Here is a 22,482-nt window from a genome sequence, read left to right as displayed (position 1 = left end):
GCCAGGCCTTAAAAACCTCTAAGGATGGAGATTCCACCACCTCCCTAGGGAACCCATTCCAGTGCTTCACCGCCCTCCTCATGAAATAGTGTTTCCTAATATCCAACCTAGACCTCCCCCACTGCAACTTGAGACCATGGCCCCTTGTTCTGTCATCTGCCACCACTGAGAACAGCCGATTAGAGAACAGCCCTCTAATCGTTTCCGTTGCCCTCCGCTGGACTCTCTGTAATTTGCCCACATCCTTTCTGTAGTGGGGGGCCCAAAACTGGACGCAATACTCCAGAAGTGACCTCACCAGTGCCGAATAGAGGGGAATAATCACTTCACCATGGGCTGGCACTGCAGGCCTCCCTGTGCTGAGTGGAGGGGTGGGGGGAATAGGGCAAGGGGGTAGGTTTGTAATCGTGGGTCTCTTTCTGAACGCCCCGGCTCAGGACTTCAGACGTTGGCTTCACGCCTCCCTCGTCCCCTCCCACCAGGCCGCGCAACGACCGCAATGTCTTCTCCCGCCTCACCAGCAACCAGAGCCAGGGCTCCGCGCTGGACAAGTAAGAGTCTCACGGGGCAAGGAGTGGGTGGGGGCGTGAATCTCTGGGGAAGCCCAGCCCAAGAGCAGTGAATGGCAGATGGTGACTCCCATGGCTGCCCCCTGATACCATCCCCGCTCTGCCCCGGAGCCCGGCAGTCCCAGCCGGAGTCAGCCCCGGGCTCGTGAATTGACCCGGGCGAAGGCAGAGAGCTGCAATCCTGGTGCACTAGAACCTCACACGGGGCAGCGTCTCCCTGGGCAGGAGCCCTATGCCAGGCCTGTGTATAACCCCATTGGTATGGGGGGCGGGGCTCTTTGGCCCCCCTCTACTGGCTGGACCTTGTCTCGGGGCTGCCCCTGAGCGGCCAAGCCTGGGCCTTTCGCTCAGGCAGAAGCAGCTGCTGTTGCGAGCCTGGGGCGGCAGGTGCCCTCCCTGCAGACGCTCCAGCCAGAGGCTCGTCGTTACGTTGCACTGCCAGAGCCCTCAGACCAGGCCCGAAGCGGTGCCCCGGCCTGAGCGCTGTGCGCGCACACGTGGCAGTGCCAGGGCCCCCGCTGGGCCCGTGGGGATCCCCTGGGGGGCTGGGGCAGTCACAGGCCCCACTGGCGGCCCTGGGCTCCTCAGGTCCTGCTGGTAGCTCTGGAGGGCCCCGGTTCAGGCCCCGGTGTGTTGGCCAAGATGGCGGCCATCACGCTGGCGGCCATCAGAGGGGGAATTTCACCCGCAGTGACGCCGCTGGGTGGGTTTGGCCGCAGTTCTAAAGCGGGTGAGGTGGGCCCAGGGGGCTGTTAGCTGAGGACGCTGAGCCGCCATCCTGTCCCCGCCGAAGCGTGGGGCTCGTTGGCGCTGGGCTTGGCAGGGGTCCCCAGGCGATGGGGAAGCTATTTCCCAGCTGGCCCCACCCCTGGTTCTGGGGGCACTGGCTGTGCCATCGCACCTGCCCCTTCGGGGCCCTGCTCCCTCTCCCGCTGTGTTCAGTGGGGAGATACCGGCTGCTCGCAGGCCCCGGGCCCCTCAGGAGGTGATATGGCTGCTCTGTTTGGGGCGAACTTTCCACCAGGGTCCCGTCGGTGCTCCCTGATTGCTCCTGGTGCCAGGGGCTGCGACCCTTTGGTGGTTGGGGGCATGCGCTCTCCCGTGGGAGTCTGGGTTTCCACAGAGGATCGAATCCAGCTTAGGACCGCCTTTGACAGTCACAGGCCAGCCCCTCGGTGGGTGTAAATTGGCCTAGCTGCCATGGGGGTAGCAGAGCTGCTTTGATTTACAGCCCCTGAGGGCCTGGCCCTAGGGGAGCAGGCAGCAGCCACCTCCCATCTGCCTCCTTGCAGAATCCCAGTTTGGAGGTGACGTTCTAACCTGGGGGGGGAGCCCATGGTGCTGCCTGCAGCTCAGGAATAGCCCCCCGTCCCCATCCCGTCTGCTAGCAAACTGCACGATAGCGCAGAGCAGGTCTGTGTCAGAACGCCCCGGCTGGACCCCGAAACCTGGGGGGCTAGGTTGGATCGCTGGTGGCAGTGATGGGACAGGGGGGACCATGGGAGATGAAATGAGGACTCGATGCAGGAATCCCCGGGCGAGGCCTTGTACAAGTCAGACTGGGTGATTGTAACAGTCCCTTCTGGCTGAACGACTCCAGCCCAGCCGGAAAGATCTTGTGTCCGAGCCACGTGTCCCTTCCTGCTCCTCTGCCCCTTTGCTCTCTCTGGTTTTCTGTGTCCGCTCCTCCCTCTCTACCCCACTAGCTTGGATGCAATAACAACGCTCCACTCTCTGACTCTGCTGCTGCCTCTCTCATCCGGGATTTTTTCTCCCGTAATCCTGCTAATTTTCTGTCCCTAGGTCTGACGACAGTGATTCCTCTGTCTCGGAGGTGCTGAGGTACATACAACTTTCTGTTGATGAGAACTCTCCTGCTTCTCGCATTTCCCTCCCGCTGCCCTGCATGCTGAATCTGTGCTGGCCAAACTCTGGGCCTTGCTTCTTTGCTAAATCTATTGGGACTCTGTCGTGGTGCGGCTCTTGCTTGTTGTGTGTCCCTCTTTCCTTCTCTCTGCTGCCCCGCATGGCCCTGGCATGCCGTGTCCGGCTGTGGAAGTCCCTTTCTGCCTCTGGTCTCCAGAGCCTTAAGGTCTGAGCCATTGTCTTGAAATGCAGTGCTGGGTGTTTAAGCAAATAGCGTACGGTGCGTTGACTGGATGGGGGCAGCTGCATGCTCTATTCTGCCTCGAGGGCAGGGCGGGTAGTGATGATAACTTGCGCTGTGTCTAGCCTAGCTCCAAGAGGCAGGGCAGTCCAGCTGTTGGAGCTGGTGGATGTTTGGGGGGGTCCAGACTATGATGTTTTGTCCTCTTCTCTCGCACCTTCAGTTCAAACATCTCAAACACTTGACAAATGGGGCTTCAGCCTCCCAACACCCATGGCGAGGCTGGTCAAGATTGTTATCCCTGTCTCGCAGATGGGGAAACCGAGGCACAATGATTAAACACCTGGGGTGCAGCGTCTTGGCACTGAAGATCCTATGGCTGCTGCTAAGGCCTATGCAGCCTCCCACATATATTAGAGCAGCCTTGGGGTTGCTCTAACTCACTGCAACCTCCCAAGGGGCTGCTTGCTGACTGTGCCACAGCCCAGAGTTCCCCTAATGGGGTGTGCTAAGGCCCTGGCTCTGCCCCCAGCATGCTTGGGTTGGCAACATGAGCAACGTAGAACCAATTACACTAGCCCAAGGCAGTGTCTGTGCCAGCACAACTCCCCCTCCCCCATGCCCTGCACGTCAAAAGGGCCAGGCTGGCAGAGGAGCATCTCCCCACTGGCGTTTGGGTGCCTATCTGAGACACCGTGGGCCTGACTCTGGCACCATCAGCTGGAGTAGGGGGTACTCCGCGCCCCTCGAAAAATCGATTCCAACCACGCCACAAATGTACCGTGTGACCCTGGGCTAGCCCCTTCCCCTCCCTGTCCCCACCTTAATCCAACCCCGCTGGGAGGAGGGGAGGTGCTTTGAGATCCTGGCTGGGAAGCTGCTCTGGAGATATTGATTCCCTCCATGATGGGCTCTTCCACCTGGGCTCTTTCCTCAGGGATGTCGAGTCTCATGTGCTCAGCGCTCTGGAACCTCCCTCTGAACTCCCCTCACAGCCCCATTGGCTGTTGCTGGGGCAAAGCCTAGAACTGGTTTGAGACAGGATTGTCTCCTGGCTCAGGAGCCAGAACTCCTGGGTTCTCTCCCTGTTCTGGAGGGATCGAAAACTCCTGGGCTCCGTTCCCAGCTCTGCCATTGATTTGCCATGTGACCTTTTAAAAATCCCTTCCCCATCTGCCAAACCGGGGTGAAGCTCATTGGGAAACTGGAGTGGGTCAGATGGGGAGAGGGCGCTTCCCCATGCTGGCCATGGTGCTCTTTTGTGCCCCACAGCACAGCTGGAGCCAGGCCCCAGTTTGTTCAAGCCTGGAGGTTCTGGGGGTTGGGTCCGGAGCCAGCCTGCCCCGGCTCCGTCCTAGGTCACCCGGCCAGTGCCCCCTTGCTGACGCCCTTGCTCTCTTTCTCTCTCATGGAAGGGGCCTCATTAACCCCGTGGGCAGTGCCAGGAGCGCTCGGACGGCCCCGCTGCAGTGCATATCCATGGCGGAGGGGCACTCCAAACCTGTTCTCTGCGTGGACGCCACCGACGAACTGCTCTTCTCTGGATCCAAAGGTGCACACCTCAGGGGTGGGCTGGCTGCTGAGCGCTGGGTGTAATCGCTGCGGAGTGAGCCTGTTACCCAGGGGAGTGGCTGAGCCGCCCCGAACTGCGAGGACAGGACACGAGCCTCCTGCTCGGACGGCACCGGCCTGCCTGAGAGCCCCCTAAGCCACAACAAGAAAAGGAGTACTTGTGGCACCTTAGAGACTAACAAATTTCTGTAGGCATAAGCTACAGCTCACTTCATCAGTTGCATTCAGTGGAAAATACAGTGGGGAGATTTTATATACACAGAGAACATGAAACAATGGGTGTTACCGTACACACTGTAACGAGAGCGATCAGGTAAGGTGAGCTATTACCAGCAGGAGAGCGGGGGTGGGGGGGACCTTTTGTAGTGATAATCAAGGTGGGCCATATCCAGCAGTTGACAAGAACGTGTGAGGAACAGTAGGGGGGGAAATAAACATGGGGAAATAGTTTTACTTTGTGTAATGACACATCCACTCCCAGTCTTTATTCAAGCCTTAGTTAATTGTATCCAGTTTGCAAATTAATTCCAATTCAGCAGTCTCTCGTTGGAGTCTGTTTTTGAAGTTTTTTTTGTTGCAGAATTGCCACTTTTAGGTCTGTAATCGAGTGACCAAAGAGATTGAAGTGTTCTCCGACTGGTTTTTGAATGCTATAATTCTTGACGTCTGATTTGTGTCCATTTATTCTTTTACGTAGAGACTGTCCAGTTTGGCCAATGTACATGGCAGATGGGCATTGCTGGCACAAGATGGCATATATCACAGTGGTAGATGTGCAGGTGAACGAGCCTCTGATAGTGTGGCTGATGTGATTAGGCCCTGTGATGGTGTCTCCTGAATAGATGCTCTTGTTACAGTGTGTACGGTAACACCCATTGTTTCATGTGCTCTGTGTATATAAAATCTCCCCACTGTATTTTCCACTGAATGCATCCGATGAAGTGAGCTGTAGCTCACGAAAGCTTATGCTCAAATAAATTGGTTAGTCTCTGAGGTGCCACAAGTCCTCCTGTTCTTTTTGCGGATACAGACTAACACGGCTGCTACTCTGAAAACTAAGCCACAACAGGCCAGTGCAGTTCTGGGTCCCCCCAGTAGAGGGCAGTAATGCTGCACAAGTCATTACGGCTGAACAGCTGTGTGGTGACATGAAATCATGGAATATCAGGGTTGGAAGGGACCTCAGGATGTCATCTAGTCCAACCCCCTGCTCAAAGCAGGACCAATCCCCAGTTTTTGCCCCAGATCCCTAAGTGGCCCCCTCAAGGTTTGAACTCACAACCCTGGGTTTAGCAGGCCAATGCTCAAACCACTGAGCTATCCCTCCCCGTGACATCCATGAAGCGAGTTGTTGGGGCCTCTGCCCAGCCCCTAGTGGCTGGGTGTCACCTCCCACCCGGCACTTATAGACCCTTCCCCTGTCTGCAGTTCTGGTGGAGGTGCCAGGGGCTGGATGGGCCACAGGGACTGAGCTCGCTTCTCGCCCCTGGGGCACCCCTGGGGGCCAGCGTGGGAGGGTAGGGAGCCATGGGGTTCCTGTGCTGAGGACAGGAAGGGGCCCGCAGTGTCATGTGCTCCTGCCTCCTCCCGCAGATCGGAGCTGCAAAATGTGGAACCTGGTGACGGGCCAGGAAATCGCCTCGCTGAAGGGCCACCCCAACAATGTGGTGTCCATCAAGTACTGCAGCCACTCGGGGCTGGTGTTCACCGTCTCTACCTCCTACATCAAGGTGTGGGACATCCGGGACTCGGCCAAGTGCGTCCGCACCCTCACGTAGGTACCTGGTGCGCTGAGGCTGCTCTGGGGGCCTGGCCGAGCTCGACGCACTGCCCTGCCAGCTGTCCTGCACCCAGGGCCGCATAGCAAAGGCCAGGCAGGCTGCAGGGCTGAGCCTAGGAATGGTGCAGTGCTGGTCACTCTAGCCCGGCGTGGCTTGGTGCTCTGCTCTCAAGGCAGTTGCTCCTTTAGTCTGTTTCAGGGGGCCCCGTGCACCCTACTGCCTACGATTGCTTTGATCAGGGATGGGTAATGACCCATCTGCAGCTGCCAGCACCGTTTCCAGACCCCAGCGAATCAGCCCCTCTCTCTGGTGCCCAGCCACCGACTGAGACGTCTCCTTGTCTGCAGTCCCTCCCCAGACCTAAAATCAGACTGGCGGGAACGGGCCTGGGCTGCCTGTCAACATCAACTCCAGGCAAGGGGCGGGGTTTGTGTTGCTCCGCCCCTGGGCGTGGCGCTGGCACGCCTGCTGGCGTGGGTCTGGCTGGCTGCTCGGCAAGGCACCTCCCTTGGGGCCGCCCCCCGAGAGCTGCTGCCTGGGTCACCCTTGCTGTGCCGTTGCTCCTGGTTTGAGGGGACGTGGGGCTGAGGGGGGGGTCTCATCCTGGCACTGCATGGGGCCAGGAAGTGGCATTGCTTTGCCCTCTAGATGGCTGGGGACAGACGCTCTCCAGCCTTCTAATCAGTCCACAATGGACCAGATCTTCCATTGCACGTTGTGTAAATCCCTGCCCCCCACTCCCCCGAGGGTCTCTGCCTTGAGGCTCACCTCTTGCTGTCTCTTTGGCTTAGCTCTTCCGGTCAGGTGATCTCCGGGGACGCCTGTGCCGGGACCACGACCCGCACCATCGCCAGCGTGCAGGGCGAGCACCAGATCAACCAGATCGCGCTCAACCCCGCCGGCACCATGCTCTACGCCGCTGCCGGGAACTCCGTCCGCATCTGGGAGCTCAACAGGTCAGGGCAGCACCGGGGCTCGGGCCCCCAGGCGAGGGCAGCTCTTGTGGGGCGGGAGCCGGGTGCTGCCCAGGCAGAGGGAGCAGCCGTTCTGGGCTGGGCTGGGGCCCGCTCCCTCCTGCCTGGAAGCTGTTATTGAGGCAGGGGCAGATTTGGACTTGGCAGCGGGGGCAGCTGCACCGGCACAAACCCCCGCGTGGAGCAGCTTGGCCTGTCTGCACTGGGGCTTTGCACTGCAGCAGCTGCTGGGGCCGATGTTCAGGCCCCGGGGTGGCTGAAAGCAGGACCCAGCGCTCCTCTCCCAGCTGCAGCCCTTGGGGCGGGGTTGGGGAATCTTTTTTCTGTCACAGGCCATTGACCCACAGAAAAAATCAATCACAGGCCACTCACCTGCCTCTAGGGGTGCAGGGGCTTGGGGCTTCCCCTGCAGTGGGGCAAGCCGGTGCTAGCAGCTCCAGCCCCACAGGGGGTGTGGGTCGGGGAGGGCGCCACGGGCCAGATAAAATTAACCAACAGGCTGGATCCAGCCTGCGGGCCGTAGGTTTCCCCACCCTGCCTTAGGGGCTCAGCGGACAAGCTGATCACCCCCTGGCACTGCACCTGAACCCAGCTCCCCACCCCTAGCCTGAGGCCAGGATCACGGCCCACGGTGCTGAGGGACGTGGTATCGCCAAGGGTGCTCCGTGCTCTGGTCCCTGGAGCCCGAGGTCCCCACTTCTGCTCAGGATGGTGGAGAGGGGCCTGGGGCTGGAAGGGTCCCTGCTGAGAGCCTTGGAGACAGGGCCAGCGAAGGGCCTGCAGGAACGAGCGTCTTCTGCTGAGCATGCCCCACACCCTGACAGCCCCAGCTCCTGCTTGTAGGTTGCAGCCTATCGGGAAGCTGACCGGCCACATCGGGCCCGTGATGTGTCTGACTGTGAACCAGACCGCGAGCAACCACGACCTGGTCGTCACCGGCTCCAAGGATCACTACGTCAAGGTACCCTGGGACCCTCCCTCCCTCCCGCTCACAGGCAGCACAAGGGGCCTTTGAGCCCAGGACCCGCTGCTCGCACCAGCCCTCCCCAGCCCCGTGCATAGCCGCTCTCCTGTAGGTGCCAGATACAGGGGCTCGCTGCCCACCAAAGGCCTGGCGAGGAGGGGACGCGCTGGGTGGGGTTGTCCAGAGCGCTTGGTGTCGGCCTAACTCTGGTCTCACAGTGGGCGGGAGGGAGCCGTTCTGTTGACCTCAGCAGGAGCAGAGGGAGGCCAGCGCTGAGCACATCTGCAAATCCCACCAGGGTCTGAGAAATGCCATGAGCCCCCCAGGACTCGTGGCTTGAAAGACCTGGCGGCTTTGCAGCTGGCCAGCCTTCCTGTCCCCCCGTCTGCCAGGTGCCTCTGTGGGTCACGGGGAGCAGGGTCTGTGCACTGCCCCTAAGAGCATCTTGGAACCCAGATCCGGGAAATGCTGGAGGAGCTGCCGTGTCTCAAAATGCCGGGCCGCTCGCCAGCCCTGGAGACCGGAATTCCAGGTGCCCGGCCCAGGCCTCCCCTCCACACCCCCCGCCAACGTGCCTCCTGCAAAGGTGGATCCGGGCTCAGCCTGCCCTCTGTGGCCTCTGCTGGACCTGTCTCCCAGGGGGCTATTTTGTCTTTGCAACGTGGCCCCCTGCCAGCCAGGCGCTGATCTGTGCTCGCACGTCGGCCGCCAAACCATTGTAGGAGGTGGAGATTTCCAGTCCCAGCTGAGCCGGGCGAGGTTCAAACCAGTGACCTGTGTCCCCGCACGGAGCCATCGTGTCCCCGCATGGCCTCCCCGCAAGGATCCCGGCCTGGCGTAAGCAGGCAGAACCCCGCCGCTGCCAATCCATCCCTGTCTCATTGCGCCGGGCCCTGGCTCAGCATCCAGTGGGAGCTGTGTGGTCGGATGCATTAGCCATACCCCTGCCTTACGGGAAGAGCTGTTGCTGGCCAGATGACCCGAGAGCGGCTGGTCTCCTTCGCCACCGGGGTTCACAGCGGCTGCCCTCCGGGCTGTTGCCTTGCAGATGTTTGAGATCGCGGACAGCGTGGTGGGGAACGTTGGCCCCACCCATAACTTCGAGCCCCCGCACTACGACGGCATTGAGTGTCTGGCCATCCAGGGCGATGTGCTCTTCAGCGGCTCCAGGGACAACGGGATCAAGAAGTGGGACCTGGAGCAGCAGGAGCTCCTCCAGGTACGGAGTGGGGTGAGCAGGAAGGCCCTGCTGGGCTTGGGGAGGGGGGGTGCATTTAGATGGGCCTAGACCCGCAGCCTGCCGTTTCGTGTGCTGGAGGGCTAGGGCCGGTGCTAGGGGCTGGAGCGAGGATGTAGAACCTGCTGGAGTGTCACTACAATCTGGAGCGTGCTCCTGCCGAGCTGGGGGCAGAGGACCAGAGGGCAGATGCAGGGACCCCATCCCTACATTGCACACAGGGCCTCCGGGCAATGGAAGAGCCCACGGGGTTGCAAACCACAGTGGCTGGCATGGTGGGTCCTGAAGGTAGTTTACACCCGTGGGCAATGCATGGTAGCCAGTTCTGTAGGACTGTGCCCCACCTGTTACGGCTAAAGGGCTCAGTGGCCTATGGGGAAGGGGGACAGGTTGGTCTGGAGTTAGATAGCGCTCTGTGTTTTCCCTATTTCCGATCCCTGTGAGTTTGTCTGTCTGGTCTCCGGGCCCCACATGCCGCAGTGCCTGGTTCCCCAGTTCAGTCGGGGCGCGCAGCAGTGCCGGGACGGCCTCTGGCGGCTCCATGGGTCGGGGATAGAGCAGCAGCCAAAGCGGGCAGGGGGGAATCTCTCTTATTGGGCCAGCTTCTGTGGGTGGACGGGACAAACTTTCAAGCCCCACCCCGGAAGAAGAGCTCTGTGAGTTTGCAGACTTGTCCCTTCCTCCACCACAGAAATTGGTCCAATCAAAGAGATTCCCTCGCCCACCTTGTGTGTCTCATATCCTGGGGCCAGCATGGCCGCCGTGAATTAATCGGAGCTTGGAGATCCTCTGGCCAGTCCCAATGAGCAATTGTCTCATGGGGCGTAGCCCTCTTCTCTCCCGCTGAGCTGCTTCTGTAGCTCACCAGAGTCCTGTTGTCTTGAATTCGAATCCTCTGCTGCTGCTTGATGAGAAATTGAGCAGAGCTTTAATAATTCCAGCTCCAGCTCTCAGCCACTGTGCAGATGTGGGGTGTTTGCCTCAGCCCATTCTAGAAACAGCAGCCGGCTGCAAACCCAGGATCTGGCTCTGGCTGCTGGTCTGGCCCTGCCCCGGAGCTCAGGGGGGCGGTTTGGGTCTTGATGGTCCCAGCTGGCAGCATGGGTCGGGCGCTGTTGGCCCGAGGGCGCTCACTGGCTCTGCCCTGTCTTTGTGCCTGCCAGCAAATCCCCAACGCGCACAAGGACTGGGTCTGCGCCCTGGCCTTCGTCCCCGGCCGCCCCATGCTGCTGAGTGCCTGCCGTGGGGGCATGGTGAAGGTCTGGAACGTGGAGAACTTCACTCCCGTTGGGGAGATCAAGGGCCACGACAGCCCCATCAATGCCGTCTGCACCAATTCCAAGCACATATTCACTGCTTCCAGGTGAGGGGTGTGGGCGGGGCTAGGCCCCTGCAGCATGGGGGTGGGAGGTCTGACCCCCAGCTCACCCCGGTGCAGCAGAGCCGCAGGAGCTCTCCAAACCCACTGTTGCGCCCCCCAGATAGCAGGGCCCGGAATGGTACAGGGAGCGAGGGACGGGAGCTGGCTGCAAGCGGTTTGGTGTGGGGCAGCAGTCGGGGCAGGGGGAGCGCTCTGGGGGCCCCGCAGCCATCTAGCCTCTCTCCTCCATCTCTCAGCCATTGTCAGCCCGCCCCACAGCGAGGCTCCTCTGCCCCATCCCGTTATGCCGAGCGCTGGTCCTGCCCTGCCCTGCCATGCTTTTGGTCCGTCGACATGCCAGACCTGGTGCCGCTGGCCCTGCCACCCTCGGCGCAGAGAACGGGCTTCCTGCCTGCCGGGCACCAGCTCCTCCTCCTCGAGGGCACCTTGTGCATCTCAATGAGAGCGCCACGGCCCCCTCCCTCCGCTCCCCGGCCTCTGTGCACAGCCCTGGCCCCCAGAGAGGGTCTCCGGGCTCACGCCCGCCCCTCGCGATGTCTCCGGCACCGTCTCTGATCTCCTCTTTTCCGACCATTTCCCTTTTCTCCTTTCCTTTCTCTTCCTCTCTTCCTCCCTCTGTTTCTCTCTGTGCCGCAGTGACTGCCGGGTAAAGCTATGGACTTACGTGCCTGGGCTCACCCCCTGCCTTCCTCGCCGCGTCCTTGCCATAAAGGGGCGTGCCACTAGCCTGCCTTGACCCTCCTCCTGCTCTCTCTGGCCTGCTCTCTCTCTCTCTGTCTCTCTCTCTCTTCCCCTCTCCGCTCTGGTCTCAGCTGCTTCTTAACGGTATGAGATTCTTTTGGATTTTCCCCCCACGTAGAGTTCTTTGCAAGAGGAGACTGTCCTCTTGGCCCCTCCCTGCCCCCCAGGTTGCTCTATGCCTTTGCCCTGGGGCGGGCTGCCTGCCCCCTTGTAGCAGTAGGGAAGGGGGGCCAGGGCTGGCAGCTCCCCCGGCCCCTCCAAAGCTCGGTGAAGGGGTGATTGGCTCCAGCAGTTGGCTCGGTGCTGCATGGGGTTTGCCCATCTGACTACTGCTCCTCCTGGGCCACTGCTGGGGGGATCCCCGCCCCATCCCCACCGCGTCACTGGCCACTGCCAGTGAGGAGCCACTGGCTGAGCCTGCGCTCTGGGGGATTATCCCGCTGGCAGGCAGCTGGGCGCATCTGCTCCCTCCTTGCGCTGGTGCACAGCGGCCTGGCTCTCCTGGGCTGCAGCATGATGCCTTTGGGGGCGGGGGAGTTGGGTGCAGGGCGTGGCCCACAGCTGATTGTATTCGCTGTGCTTCCTCTCTTTAGCTGGGGTGGGGCTCAGGTGGGGGCAGCCCCCCGGGCTCACTTCCTCTCTCTCTCTCTCCCTTCCCCAGTGACATGACAGTGAAGCTCTGGAGCAGGAGACGATTCCTGAACGGCCCGACCTAGGGGCTGGAAAGGCCGGAGCCAGGGCGACTGGCAGGCTCCCTGGCAGGCCCAGGCCCCAGCCCCTCTCCCCGGCCATGAAGAGCTGGGATCGGCCTGGCCTGCATGTGCCCCAGTTCCCAGGACTCTGGGGTGATGGTGTCTCGGCTGGGGCTTTGTGCACTGCCAGCTCCCACGGCTAGGGGGCGTCGTTGCCGTCCAGCCCCACGCTGGGTTTCCAGGATGCGCAGGGCTTTCTGCTGACTGGGGCGTAGCCAGGCAGTGCTTCAGGACATGGTCTTGCCAGCCCTGGGGAGGACCCTGAGCTGAGACACTCAACGGGATCGTTCCAGTCTGCCCCACAGCCTATTCAGTGCCCCCACACCCCGGAGCCTGGATGTGCATGAGGGATCCTGCCACCTGCACCCTGCTGCTGACCTCCGCACCGCCCTGGTGCCTGGGGTCTCGTTCCCCCTGGAAGCGGCTGCAGGCGCCCCTCTCTACACCTCATCGTTCAGCAGAGCTGGGTTCTGCTGGCCGGTACCGAAATACGGAGAGGGCTTGTGTGCTGCCCGAAGATCGCCCCAGGGCCGCGCTCAGAGCCGACCCCAGCCTGGCACCAGCAGGGTGCACGGAGCACGGCTGGGGAACGACCCGCTCCCGGAGACAGCCTCCCAGCCCCGGCGCTGCACTAGGGTTCCTTGCAAGGAGCTCCGGCAGCAGCTCCATTACTGTGTCGCGGGGCCAAATCCGCATGCGGTCTGGCAAATGTCGACCTCTGCATCTGACCCACCTCATTCTGAGCCAGGGCATCTCCCCTTTTGCCCCAGGGGTGGAGAGAAGGCAGCTGGCACATCGGGGAAAAAATCCCTGTGGGCGTCTCCAAGGAAAAGCGGAATTTCTGGATCTGTTCACTTTGGGCACCCCCCACACACATCCGACTGAGCCTTCATCGCGCACTGGTCTGTTCGCTGTTCCCTGCGGTCCCCACTGCCCATTTGGACATCCGGCTTGGTGCCATCTCTGCTGAGCATGGGAGTAGCTCATTCCCAGCTGCTGCGGGAAGGGATTGAAGCTTTTATAGTGGGGTTTCAAAGAATTTTTTAAGCACCCTCGAACGGATTGGGACCTGGGGATTTTTAATAGCCAGGAAAGGCTTTAAGGCTGGGAAAAGGGGTAAGCTCTCCGCACCATCTCACAGGAGGGGTTTAGGTTTGCTTGGGACAGATCCCTGCCTGCCAGCCTGTGGGCCTGGCCTGGGAGAGGTCTGGGACTAGAGTAGTGGGTGGAAGGGCAGGGCAGGCGGTGGTTATATGGTCAGGAGAGAGGCGCTTTGGTAAAGGCGGAGGGCATGGGGCGCTCTGGATGGGATCTGCAGCGGGGAGTGGGGCAGGGCTAGAATGGAGCTGGATGAAGGGAAAGATGGGGGTAGCGGGAGGGGCCCACATGAGACTTGAGGTCCATTAGCAGAGCTGGGGGGCAATGAGGGGTTGCCCATGGCCTGCCCATGCTCTGCTTGCCACCCACCTGCATGGCCAGTATGGCACAAGACACTAAATCACCCCAGATTTCAGTTTTATAAAGGTCAAAATTGCATAAGGTCTCTTGCCACCATCTCCCCCGCCATGCTTGGGTGCCCTGCTTCCTCTGGGGCATCCACGGCCAAGTGCCTGCAGCGTCCAGAGCCACGTGGGCACCCCACAGCACTACACTCCCCAAAGCACATGGACTCGCTGTCACTGGGGTCTTTCGCTCCCTTCGCTCCCTCCTCCCCTAATGACTGGCTAAGGAGTCCCAGTCCCACGCAGCCAACACCCAGTGCAGCCAGAACCTTCGTCAGCCAGCTTCTCGCTGCTACGTAACGCCCTTGGGGTGCAGAGCTTGCCGCGAAATGGACCTGAGGGAACGGCAGCAGGCTGGCCCTTTTCCCCCGGGTACGTTTCTTGCGTCGCTCCGCCCGTCACATAAGAAGCAGCGGCCAGACTCTGGTTTTATTGATTGATCTTCAGCTAACCCCATCAGCAATGGATTGTGTGTTCTCTGGGATGCAAGACTTTCGGTGTCCTTGGTTAACAGGGGATTGCCCCGGGTTTCCTTCTACCCGGCAGATCGAAGGACAACACCAAGGGGTTCTTGCCCCAGATTTGACCTCCTTTGAAACTGATACATTGGACAGGAAACGTTTCCACTTCGTAAACAGCACCAGCCTCTTCGTTTGTTTGTTTTGCCTTTTGATAATCCGGCTGCCCTGTCTTGCAGTAGCGAGCCCTGCAAAACCAGTGATCGCCCCCTGCTGCACAAAGTAAAAATGGCCTCCAGTCGCTGCTGCTCTGGAGTGGTTCTGAGATGGGAAAAATTGTTCATTTCCATCATGCCTCTGAGCATCTGGCTACTGACCGGGATGGGGAGCTCTGAAGTCCTGCCAGGGTGCTGGCTCTGGTGGGACCCAAACACAGTGACTTGGTTTGCTCAGCTACGCATCACACCCACCCATCATTCTCCCACTGCTGCCACCAACAAAAGGAGAAGTGTCCCCAGGGCTCTGCCGATGGCCTGGGGGAAGGGAACGCAGGTTGAAGTGATGCCTTCCAGCCACCAAGAGAGAGTGGATTATATCCAAGATCCCCTCCCCTCACCCCCCCCCCCCGATGGGACAGGATTAAACTGGCTGGGAGAGAAAAGTTGGATTTTTCCAGTTGGCAACGAGGGACAAGCAAACGTGAATGGTCTGAAATGAAGGATCTGAGCTAGGGGCTGAGACGCCGGTGGGTGAGTGGGTGGCCTATACCCTGGCGGATGATGCCTGAGTCTCTACTTGTCACAACGGCTGTCGAATGTAACACCTGACACCCGCTCCGCCCTGGCAGGTGTGAATGGCTCTGGGGGCAGGAGGGAGCCAGGGCAGCAGTGTCTCTGCTTCAATGGGGCTTCATCTGATCTTTAAGAGCCTGATCCGAAGCCAGCAGAAAGTCTCCCGTTGACCTCCAGGGATTTTGGATCAGGGACTCAGTGCGGGTCGCTGCATGAGAGGGGAAGATTTCACCTGCATGTAGCCTAGTAGCCACCTGTTGGGATTCCCTGGTTCTTTCCCTCGGGGCTAATCCCAGGCAGCTCTGCTCCAGTGACCCCAGCACATTGCAAGACCGAGCACTCGTGGCGGCTGGGCCTCGTTCTGTCTCGCACTGAGCGACTGCATCTCGTGGCGTTCCCGGCCAGCGAAACCCCACAGGAGGTCAATAGGAACAAGCAGGTTGAAAGATGGAAATTTCCTCACAAGTTGTCCTGAGGCCGCCCACCCAGCCGGCATCAGATGATCCAGTACCGGGCACCTGGCATGTGTCCACTGTCCACTCCCATGTGCTGGGCACAGCCCTTCCCTTGAGGTGCCCCTGCCGGCTCCTCTCCCTGTGTGGAAGGGAGAGCAGGCGGGGGCTGTGTTGTACTGTAGCTCTGTGTGTGTGCGGACGGTCTCTTTTCATTGGGAGGAGTGTCATTTGAGGGGGGTTCTTTCGGTTAAGCTACCTCATGGTCTGAGCCATTTTTAAAACTTTTTTTTTTTATGATTTTGAAACTTGAATTTGTCCTGGAATCACCACTTGCGTTGCTGAGCCGCTCGGGTCCTGGGGGCTTCTCCTGCCTTAGCGTTGCAGGGTGACCTACCGCACCCTTGCTCTGCTTGAAAAATGCCCCCCTTAGCCTTTAAAAAAGGACCTCTGATTGTTGGAGGGCCCAACTTGACACTTGAAAGGGGTCTGACCTCCAGGCAGGGGGTGCTCACGGCTTTCTCTTTAAGGGGTCATGGACTGGGCCCCTGAAACAACTAGCCGCTCTTGAAAATCATGACCCTGACTCTTACATGGAGGCCCTGTCTGCAGGTTGTCAAGAGGAGCTCCGAATGCCACCCTGAGCCCAGCGTGTGCCAGGCGGACATCGGAACGCCTCTCGAGCTCACAATAGTCCTGCTGCGAGCCCCGAAGGGCCCATGCCAACCCCCCAGCTGCCTGTTCTTGAAAGCACTGACAGCCTGACGCTGATTCCCAGGTCCTCCGCTTCACCCGAAGTGGGGCCCTCTGCGTTTTAGTGAAACCAGTACGCGCCCCCCTGACCCTCCTGGTCCTGACGCTGGCCGTGGTCACCTGGGAATGGCTCCTTGTCTGGAACCATGCAGTGACCGATTTTACCATGATCTGGCTGCACTTAACCCTAATTTAACAAGAGCTTCCTGTGGCATCATATTCAGGACCCATGTAAGAGCAGGGTTATGGAGTTTCCCCTGAGCTCATGTTGTATACAGCTTGTGTTTGGCTGAAACGTCCCCTAACAGGGACTCTTTCCCAGCGTTCGGATTAACGTCCATCTCTTTCTGAATCCTAATGCCCTCCCTTATCTCAGGCCAGATCCTCAGCTGGTGAAAATGGTCACAGCTTCATCAATGGAGCTAGGATGGTTTACACCAGCTGAGGATCTGTTCCCTGGACTTTTAGGCTATCCTTCCTCTTAGCCAGGGAACAAATCCTGGAAGAGCCCCAGCTGAAAGCACAATGCCGCTTAATCTTGGGAATAAGGGGCAGCTTTGTAATGTACAATCAAAGGGGAAGCCCATTCCCCTAAAATATATATGCTGCACCCCTTCTGGGGGCCAGTAACTCAAAGCACACCCCCAACGCACCCCTGCTGTCATTGGTAGCTGGGCGCGTTAGCCTCTTGGAAGAACTAAGGAGTCCTATTTATTCCTTGTCTTCAAAATCTGCCTGCTAGTGATTGCACGTGATTGTACTTTCAGGCAGCAGGACAGGGAAGAGGACAGCACAAATCAAGAGGTCCCTTTGAGTGCAGTCATCCCTGATGTTACCATGTAAGGTGGGGAGATGGGGAACAAATGCCTCCATGTAGGGGCAACGAGTGACAGTAACCGTGACCGTGTGTGATTTGGGAGAGTTTAATTGGTGTGTCTGTGATGGGAAGCAGGTAACAGGGCAGGACAGCGAGGGCTCAGGAGATAAATTCACCCCCCCAAGTCTCCTTGGTGTTCGCAGCAGCGCCCGGGGCAGGCTGTAGCCCAGTAACTCGGGGCTGAAAGGAGCCCAAGGTGGATGAGGGCCTGGGAGCGGCAGTGAGCTGTCTCCCGAGCCCTGATTCTGATCTTGCCCTGTCACTGCAGTGTCTGTGGGGCCATGAGAGTCAGGCCCGTTGGCACACACTCATTTACAGATGCGTAACCTCCACCCTTACGAATGGCATCTGCATTTGACCACCAACCTCTCCCCACCCTGCTCCCGCCTCTTCTCCCTCCATCCCCCTTTCTGGTCCTGAAACCATCCAAGACTCGACTGGCCAGTGGCCACCTTCCCCTACCCACTGCACATGAAGGGGGATTGAATTCAGGGAGCGGCGCCTTCGGGGGGCGGGGAGGGACAGGTCAGTGCCGGTAGCCCTCAAGGCCGCTGCAGCTATGGCGCCTCCTGCAGACCGATGGTGAAATTGACCCGGGGGTAGACGATGGAAGTTACAAGTCTGAGCTGCTTGGAATGACTTTTTTTGTTTATGCTGCAGGGCACTGCATGTACCCCTAGCGTGGCACCCACGGGCCCTGTTCCTTTACCTGCTGTCTGTGCAGACCCTGCTCATGCAAACCTCTCTGGGGGCCAGACCCAGGGAGGATGCCCTAACTGACAATGGAGACAATTGAACTCATGGTTGCTGCAGCTCTGTTTCTGCACTATTTGCTCTGCTTTCTCCCTAGATTCCTGCCAGGCTTCCCACCCCAACTGCTCCACCCTTGTCCTCTCCCGACCATGCGGGCCAAACAGCTCCGTTCACAGCACTGGCTGTGGTACCCTCCTGGAGCTGGGACTCACTCTGTCCCATCTGCTACCGTTTGTGCTGTAGGGGCAGGGCTGATTAAGATCTAGCACCCCACGGCTCACCCCTTTCAGGCCCCCAGTTAGCTGTTAGCACCGCAGAGCCACTGCTAGCCCCATTCCCTCTAATCACTGGTGACCTGGCATGTCCAGTCCAGGAGCAGAGACTCCTTTAGCCCCCAAAGCCCTGGGGGAAGCCTGTCGTCCCGAGGGGTCCCTCCCATCCCTCGTGCTCCTCAGGACCTAGGAGTAACCCCCCTGCTGGGAGCTCCATTCTCAGCCCTTATGTCGGGCAGGGATGGGTCCCTGAGGCAGGGGCCTTCACTTGGAAGAGCTCCCCAGCGTAAGGGTTACAAACCTGGGGCCGCCCTACTGGAAGGTGGATTCTCATGAGCACCAGGACGTGTCCTGGCACTGATCCTCTCCCAGGACCCTGCTTCCTTCCTGGTCCTTTACTCTCAGCCCTTCCACCCCCTCACACTGCTGGCCGTATTCCCATCCTGCCTCCCGCTGACCCCCGATTCAGGTACGATTCCCCCAAAGAGCACAAGGGTCAGATTTCTTTCTGATCTGACTGGTGCCATCCCATGGTCAGCGTCTCCCCTTCCCTTCTCGCCCCTTTCAGCCCTAACAACAAAGCCGCTGGGCAAAGCTTCTCTCCTGGGGGAGCTGGGTTGCGAGACCCAGCGGGGTAGGACGAACGGCCTTCATCAGTGGCCTTGTGCCTCTGCAAAGGCAGTGGGCCGTTGGCACTGGGACTGACCCCGCGCAGGGATCCTTCCACCCCTCCCCACAGTTCCACCAGGAGATTCTTCCGGTGCCCAGCCTGGCAACTCTTAGCTGCATTAGTCCGGGGGCTCCTCCACTTTACACTACAGCCCTGCTTTACCCTGGGATGATGCCTGGCCTTTGGTGTAGTCGTCTGTGTGATTTCTCCCCCGCCCCCTGGGGCAGGAAGGAGCACTGCTTTACACTGAGGTTCTTTTGGTGATGGGATAGTCACCTTACTCCTGCCCTGCATTGTGAGCGTGAGCAGCTGTGTATGGAGCCTCCTCCAGTAGAGATGGAGCAGACCTAACACCAGTCACTTAGTTTAGCCCTCACCCTGTGTTGATACTGTACAAGTGTTGCAAACAGCCGGTGCCTTTTCTTGCCCTGGGATGTTTTTGGAGCTGTCAACGCTTGCTAAGGCTTTTCTCTCTCTCTCTCTCTCTCTGGGTTGTGTGATCCAGCGGGGCGGTCTGTGTTCTGTGTATAGGACAAGGTGTGTATATATTTTATACCTCGATGTATTACTGTAAATGGGGTTGTTGAAGCCTCAAGCTGTACATGGTTTTTCCCAATGGATGTGTCTGTTCCTTGCGCTGTCTTCGTAAATAAACGCACCAAAATGAAACAGAGGCGTGGGGCTGCTCTGTATGAGGAGGGATTGCATACGGAAGGGCAGGTGGCCAATGGGCAAGAAGCCAGGGTTTGGGGTGGTGGGAAGAGCCTCCCCCGTAGACACCAAGCGTTTCACCCCACTCAAGCAGGCGCCGGTGCACAAAGCCCCAAAGGAGGGAGGCTGGCTTTTAGCAGGGCGGGGGCAGCCGGCTCCAGTGACTGGGCTCTACCTAGCACATATCCTTCTGATCCTGTGGGCGAAGGTCTGTAGGTTGCAGCTGGAAGGGGGTTGGTCCCTGAAGGTATCCGGTATCAGGATGGTCTGAGTAGCCAGGCAGCGGACTGAGGACTTGCTGTCCTGCAGCAAGCCTTTGAGGACTATGATTGAAAGGAAGGAAGCAGGGGTCAGACCCACAGCACTCAGAAGAGCCCTGGCAGAGCAGACTAGTGGGAACAACCAGCAACTGTCATTAAATGTCCGCTCACCTGTTGGAGGGGGAGGAGCCTCCAGACACAGTCAAGACGTCACAATAAACCCCATTCACCCGCTATTTATAGGACTCCCCCAACACTGCAGTATCTGAGTACCTCATCCCTGCCTGGATTTACGTGTAACCTCCTGGGTGTGGTGTTCTGTCCCATCTAGTGGCACTGAGACCACTTAAAGAGATAAAATGAGTCTGCTCTACAGCCTTAGCTAAGAGCCATGCACTGAGCTCCACAGGTCCCAGGTTCGATCCCGCCTGCCGACGACTGGGGTCTGTCAGCGTTACAAGTAGGGGCCTGTCCAGGATTGAACCGGGGACCTCTAGAGCTTAGTGCATGAGCCTCTACAGTATGAGCTAAAAGCCAACTGGCTGGTAACCAAGACTGTAGAGCAGACTCATTCCCCCCCTCCCCCCGCCAGTGGCTCAGTGCCACTAGATGGGACAGAACACCACACCCGGAAGGTGTGTGGGTTACATACCCTCCCTTTGCCCCCCCTTCCCCAGTGGACAGATGGGCACTTAGGCCCACAGAGAGGGAAATCCACAAAGGGGGCTTGGGTGTTGTCCGGCTGTCCTTAACTGTAGGTGCCCTCCTGCTGCCACCCAAGCTCCCCAAGGATCCCTGGAGGCCAGCATGCTGTGCCCCTCCCCTCCCCCCCGGAAATGCCAAGGAGAGGGCATGCGCTAAGCCCAGCCTGCCCAGGGAGCTCAGCCCTTATCTAGCTCCAGCTGGGATGCCCAGCTGTGAACCTACTCCAGGAGTGAGGAGGCTGTAATTTTCACTCCATGCATCTGAAGAAGTGGGTTTCTTAAATAAATCTGTTAGACTTAAAGGTGCCACCGGACTCCTCATTGTTTTTGTGAATACAGACGAACATGGCTACCCCTCTGATCAAAATCAAATTCCATTCAGGCTGACTTAAATTCTGCTGCAGTGAATTGTGGGCCATTGTCCATCACTAGTTCTGGATACCGAAGTGAGCAAACGTGCACTTCAGTTTCTCAATAGCACTGCAACATGTTATGTCTTTCAAGTACATTTTGTCCATATAGCTGGAAGAATAGTCCACAATGTCCTGGCACTGATGTCCTCTGACTTCACAAAAATCTGCAGCTAGTCCCTTCCCAGGCTTCTCTCTTGTAGAGGTGGTTGTTCACTGGTTCAGCATTGCCTCTTCAGTTGATTTGGGCTAGATCACCTTTCAAAAGCCCAGTAGCATCAGATCCTCAAGTTCTTGCATCTTTCTCACTAGGCCCATCATGGCTCCCACCCTGCAGCTGAGAAGGTTGTTGGTCTTTGATCCCATACACACTGAACGCAAAGCTTTTGTCTTTGTAAATTGGTTCGGTGATGAACTGGCCCATGCAGTTTGGGATCCCTTCAGGGAGGGTCAGAGCTGTGTCAGAGGAAGCGCTGGGAGGGGTTGACGGTGATATTAAGTCCCTTCTGAGATGACTGAGACATCAGCTCTTGTCAATTTTAAACTCAACAGTCTTGCTTGGAATATTCAATGACACTCTCCGGGTGGGCGCAGGTGGGACACCATATCATGTTCCTGGACCAGGTATGGACTGGCTACGGAGCTTGCTTACACACACCAGATGGGCAGTGCCGGGTCTCAAGCAATTTTTTTACATTTCTAACTGATGCAGCAAGCCCAGAGGTGCCGGGGCTCTGATCTGCCAGGCCCAGAGGTGCCGGGGCTCGGCCCTGGCAAGCCCTGGCAGACGCTGAGCACGGCAGATGGGTTCATCACAAGACCCGTTAATGCTCTGCCGGGTACATTTGAGGTTCATTTAAAGAAGGTATTTTACCCAGCCTCCCCTCGTCGCTGAACAGTATAATACAGGGTAACGTGCCATAACAGAGGCAGCCTGGCTTGTTTGCTAGACTCCATCCCATGCCACTCTTACTAGCCAGCCACCCCGCCCCCGGTGCCAGCTCAGAGCAGCGGGCAGGCTGCGCACAGACACAGGGGAGGGCTCTGGGGGCCTCAGGGCTGCACTGCAGCCGGCACAGGCCAGAGTTGAATTGGCACCTCTCTGCTTTTCCCTCCAGTTGTTGAGGCCTGTTTGCCTTTCCCTGGTGGGGGGCGTTGTGTTCATTAACACTGTTTGGATTTAACGCCCCCCCACCCACATAACGAACCTGTTCTGTTCCCCCCGGGCTCAAGAGGGGTTTGGTTTAAAGGGCTCACCCCAGGGCGAGATCCTGCATCCTCGGTCTGGGCTGCCCTGTCCTTTCGGTCAGCTGGGGATCCAGGAGACCCTGGGAACAGCTTTAGCCGGCCCTGTGCCACTGCTAAATAAAGAGCGGCCGGGGCCCAGCAGAGTTGGGGAGGGCTGCAGGTAGGATTTAGCGTTGTGGGAGCTGGGTGGTCCCTCCAGGAGCCCCCACTGGGGCATTACCCCTGGAAGGCAGTAATGGATGGGTCCCTTCCTCCCGCCCGCTTTGCTGGACCTCGCTGTCCAGTGGAGGAGTGAACATCAATCTGGTGAGCGCACCGGCGGGGGCTAGTTTGTGGTTATGAAAGGCCTGGGGAGAACTAGCGCCTCCTTTGACGCTGCCCTGCCCTGAGAACGAAGGGGAGTGGAAAGGGTGGTAGCTGCAGAACCTACAAAGGGAGCTGTTTCCTTATGGAGCTGACAGGCCAGCTGCTGGAGTCCTGGCCGGGGGGGGAAGGAGGGGCACGATTTTCACCAGGGTACCATCACCTGTTGCCCTGGAAGTC

The 22,482-nt window shown here is 58.9% G+C and overlaps 1 protein-coding gene across 6 annotated transcripts in view; it reads left to right on the top strand.

The window, feature by feature from the left end:
• Positions 1-19,275, top strand: part of KIF21B (kinesin family member 21B) — an 85,829-nt gene extending 66,554 nt beyond the window's left edge. Inside the window, exons 27-35 of one of the 6 annotated variants that reach the window (XM_037884994.2) lie at positions 438-551; positions 2,373-2,411; positions 4,092-4,228; positions 5,842-6,022; positions 6,821-6,985; positions 7,847-7,964; positions 9,016-9,186; positions 10,368-10,567; positions 11,988-19,275. In XM_037884994.2, coding sequence (XP_037740922.1) covers positions 438-551; positions 2,373-2,411; positions 4,092-4,228; positions 5,842-6,022; positions 6,821-6,985; positions 7,847-7,964; positions 9,016-9,186; positions 10,368-10,567; positions 11,988-12,042 — 1,180 coding nt within the window. In that variant the 3' untranslated portion in view covers positions 12,043-19,275. Of the gene's footprint in view, positions 1-437; positions 552-2,372; positions 2,412-4,091; positions 4,229-5,841; positions 6,023-6,820; positions 6,986-7,846; positions 7,965-9,015; positions 9,187-10,367; positions 10,568-11,221; positions 11,682-11,987 lie in introns of those variants that run through there. The other 5 variants (XM_043533537.1, XM_037884992.2, XM_037884995.2 and 2 more) reach the window with 5 other exon arrangements.
• The last annotated feature ends 3,207 nt before the right edge of the window (positions 19,276-22,482 follow it).

The sequence above is a fragment of the Chelonia mydas genome, chromosome 21 (assembly GCF_015237465.2).
Source record: "Chelonia mydas isolate rCheMyd1 chromosome 21, rCheMyd1.pri.v2, whole genome shotgun sequence".
Taxonomy (NCBI): Eukaryota; Metazoa; Chordata; order Testudines; family Cheloniidae; genus Chelonia; species Chelonia mydas.
Note: the sequence above shows the minus strand (reverse complement) of the source record. Positions and strands in the feature narration are given on the sequence as shown.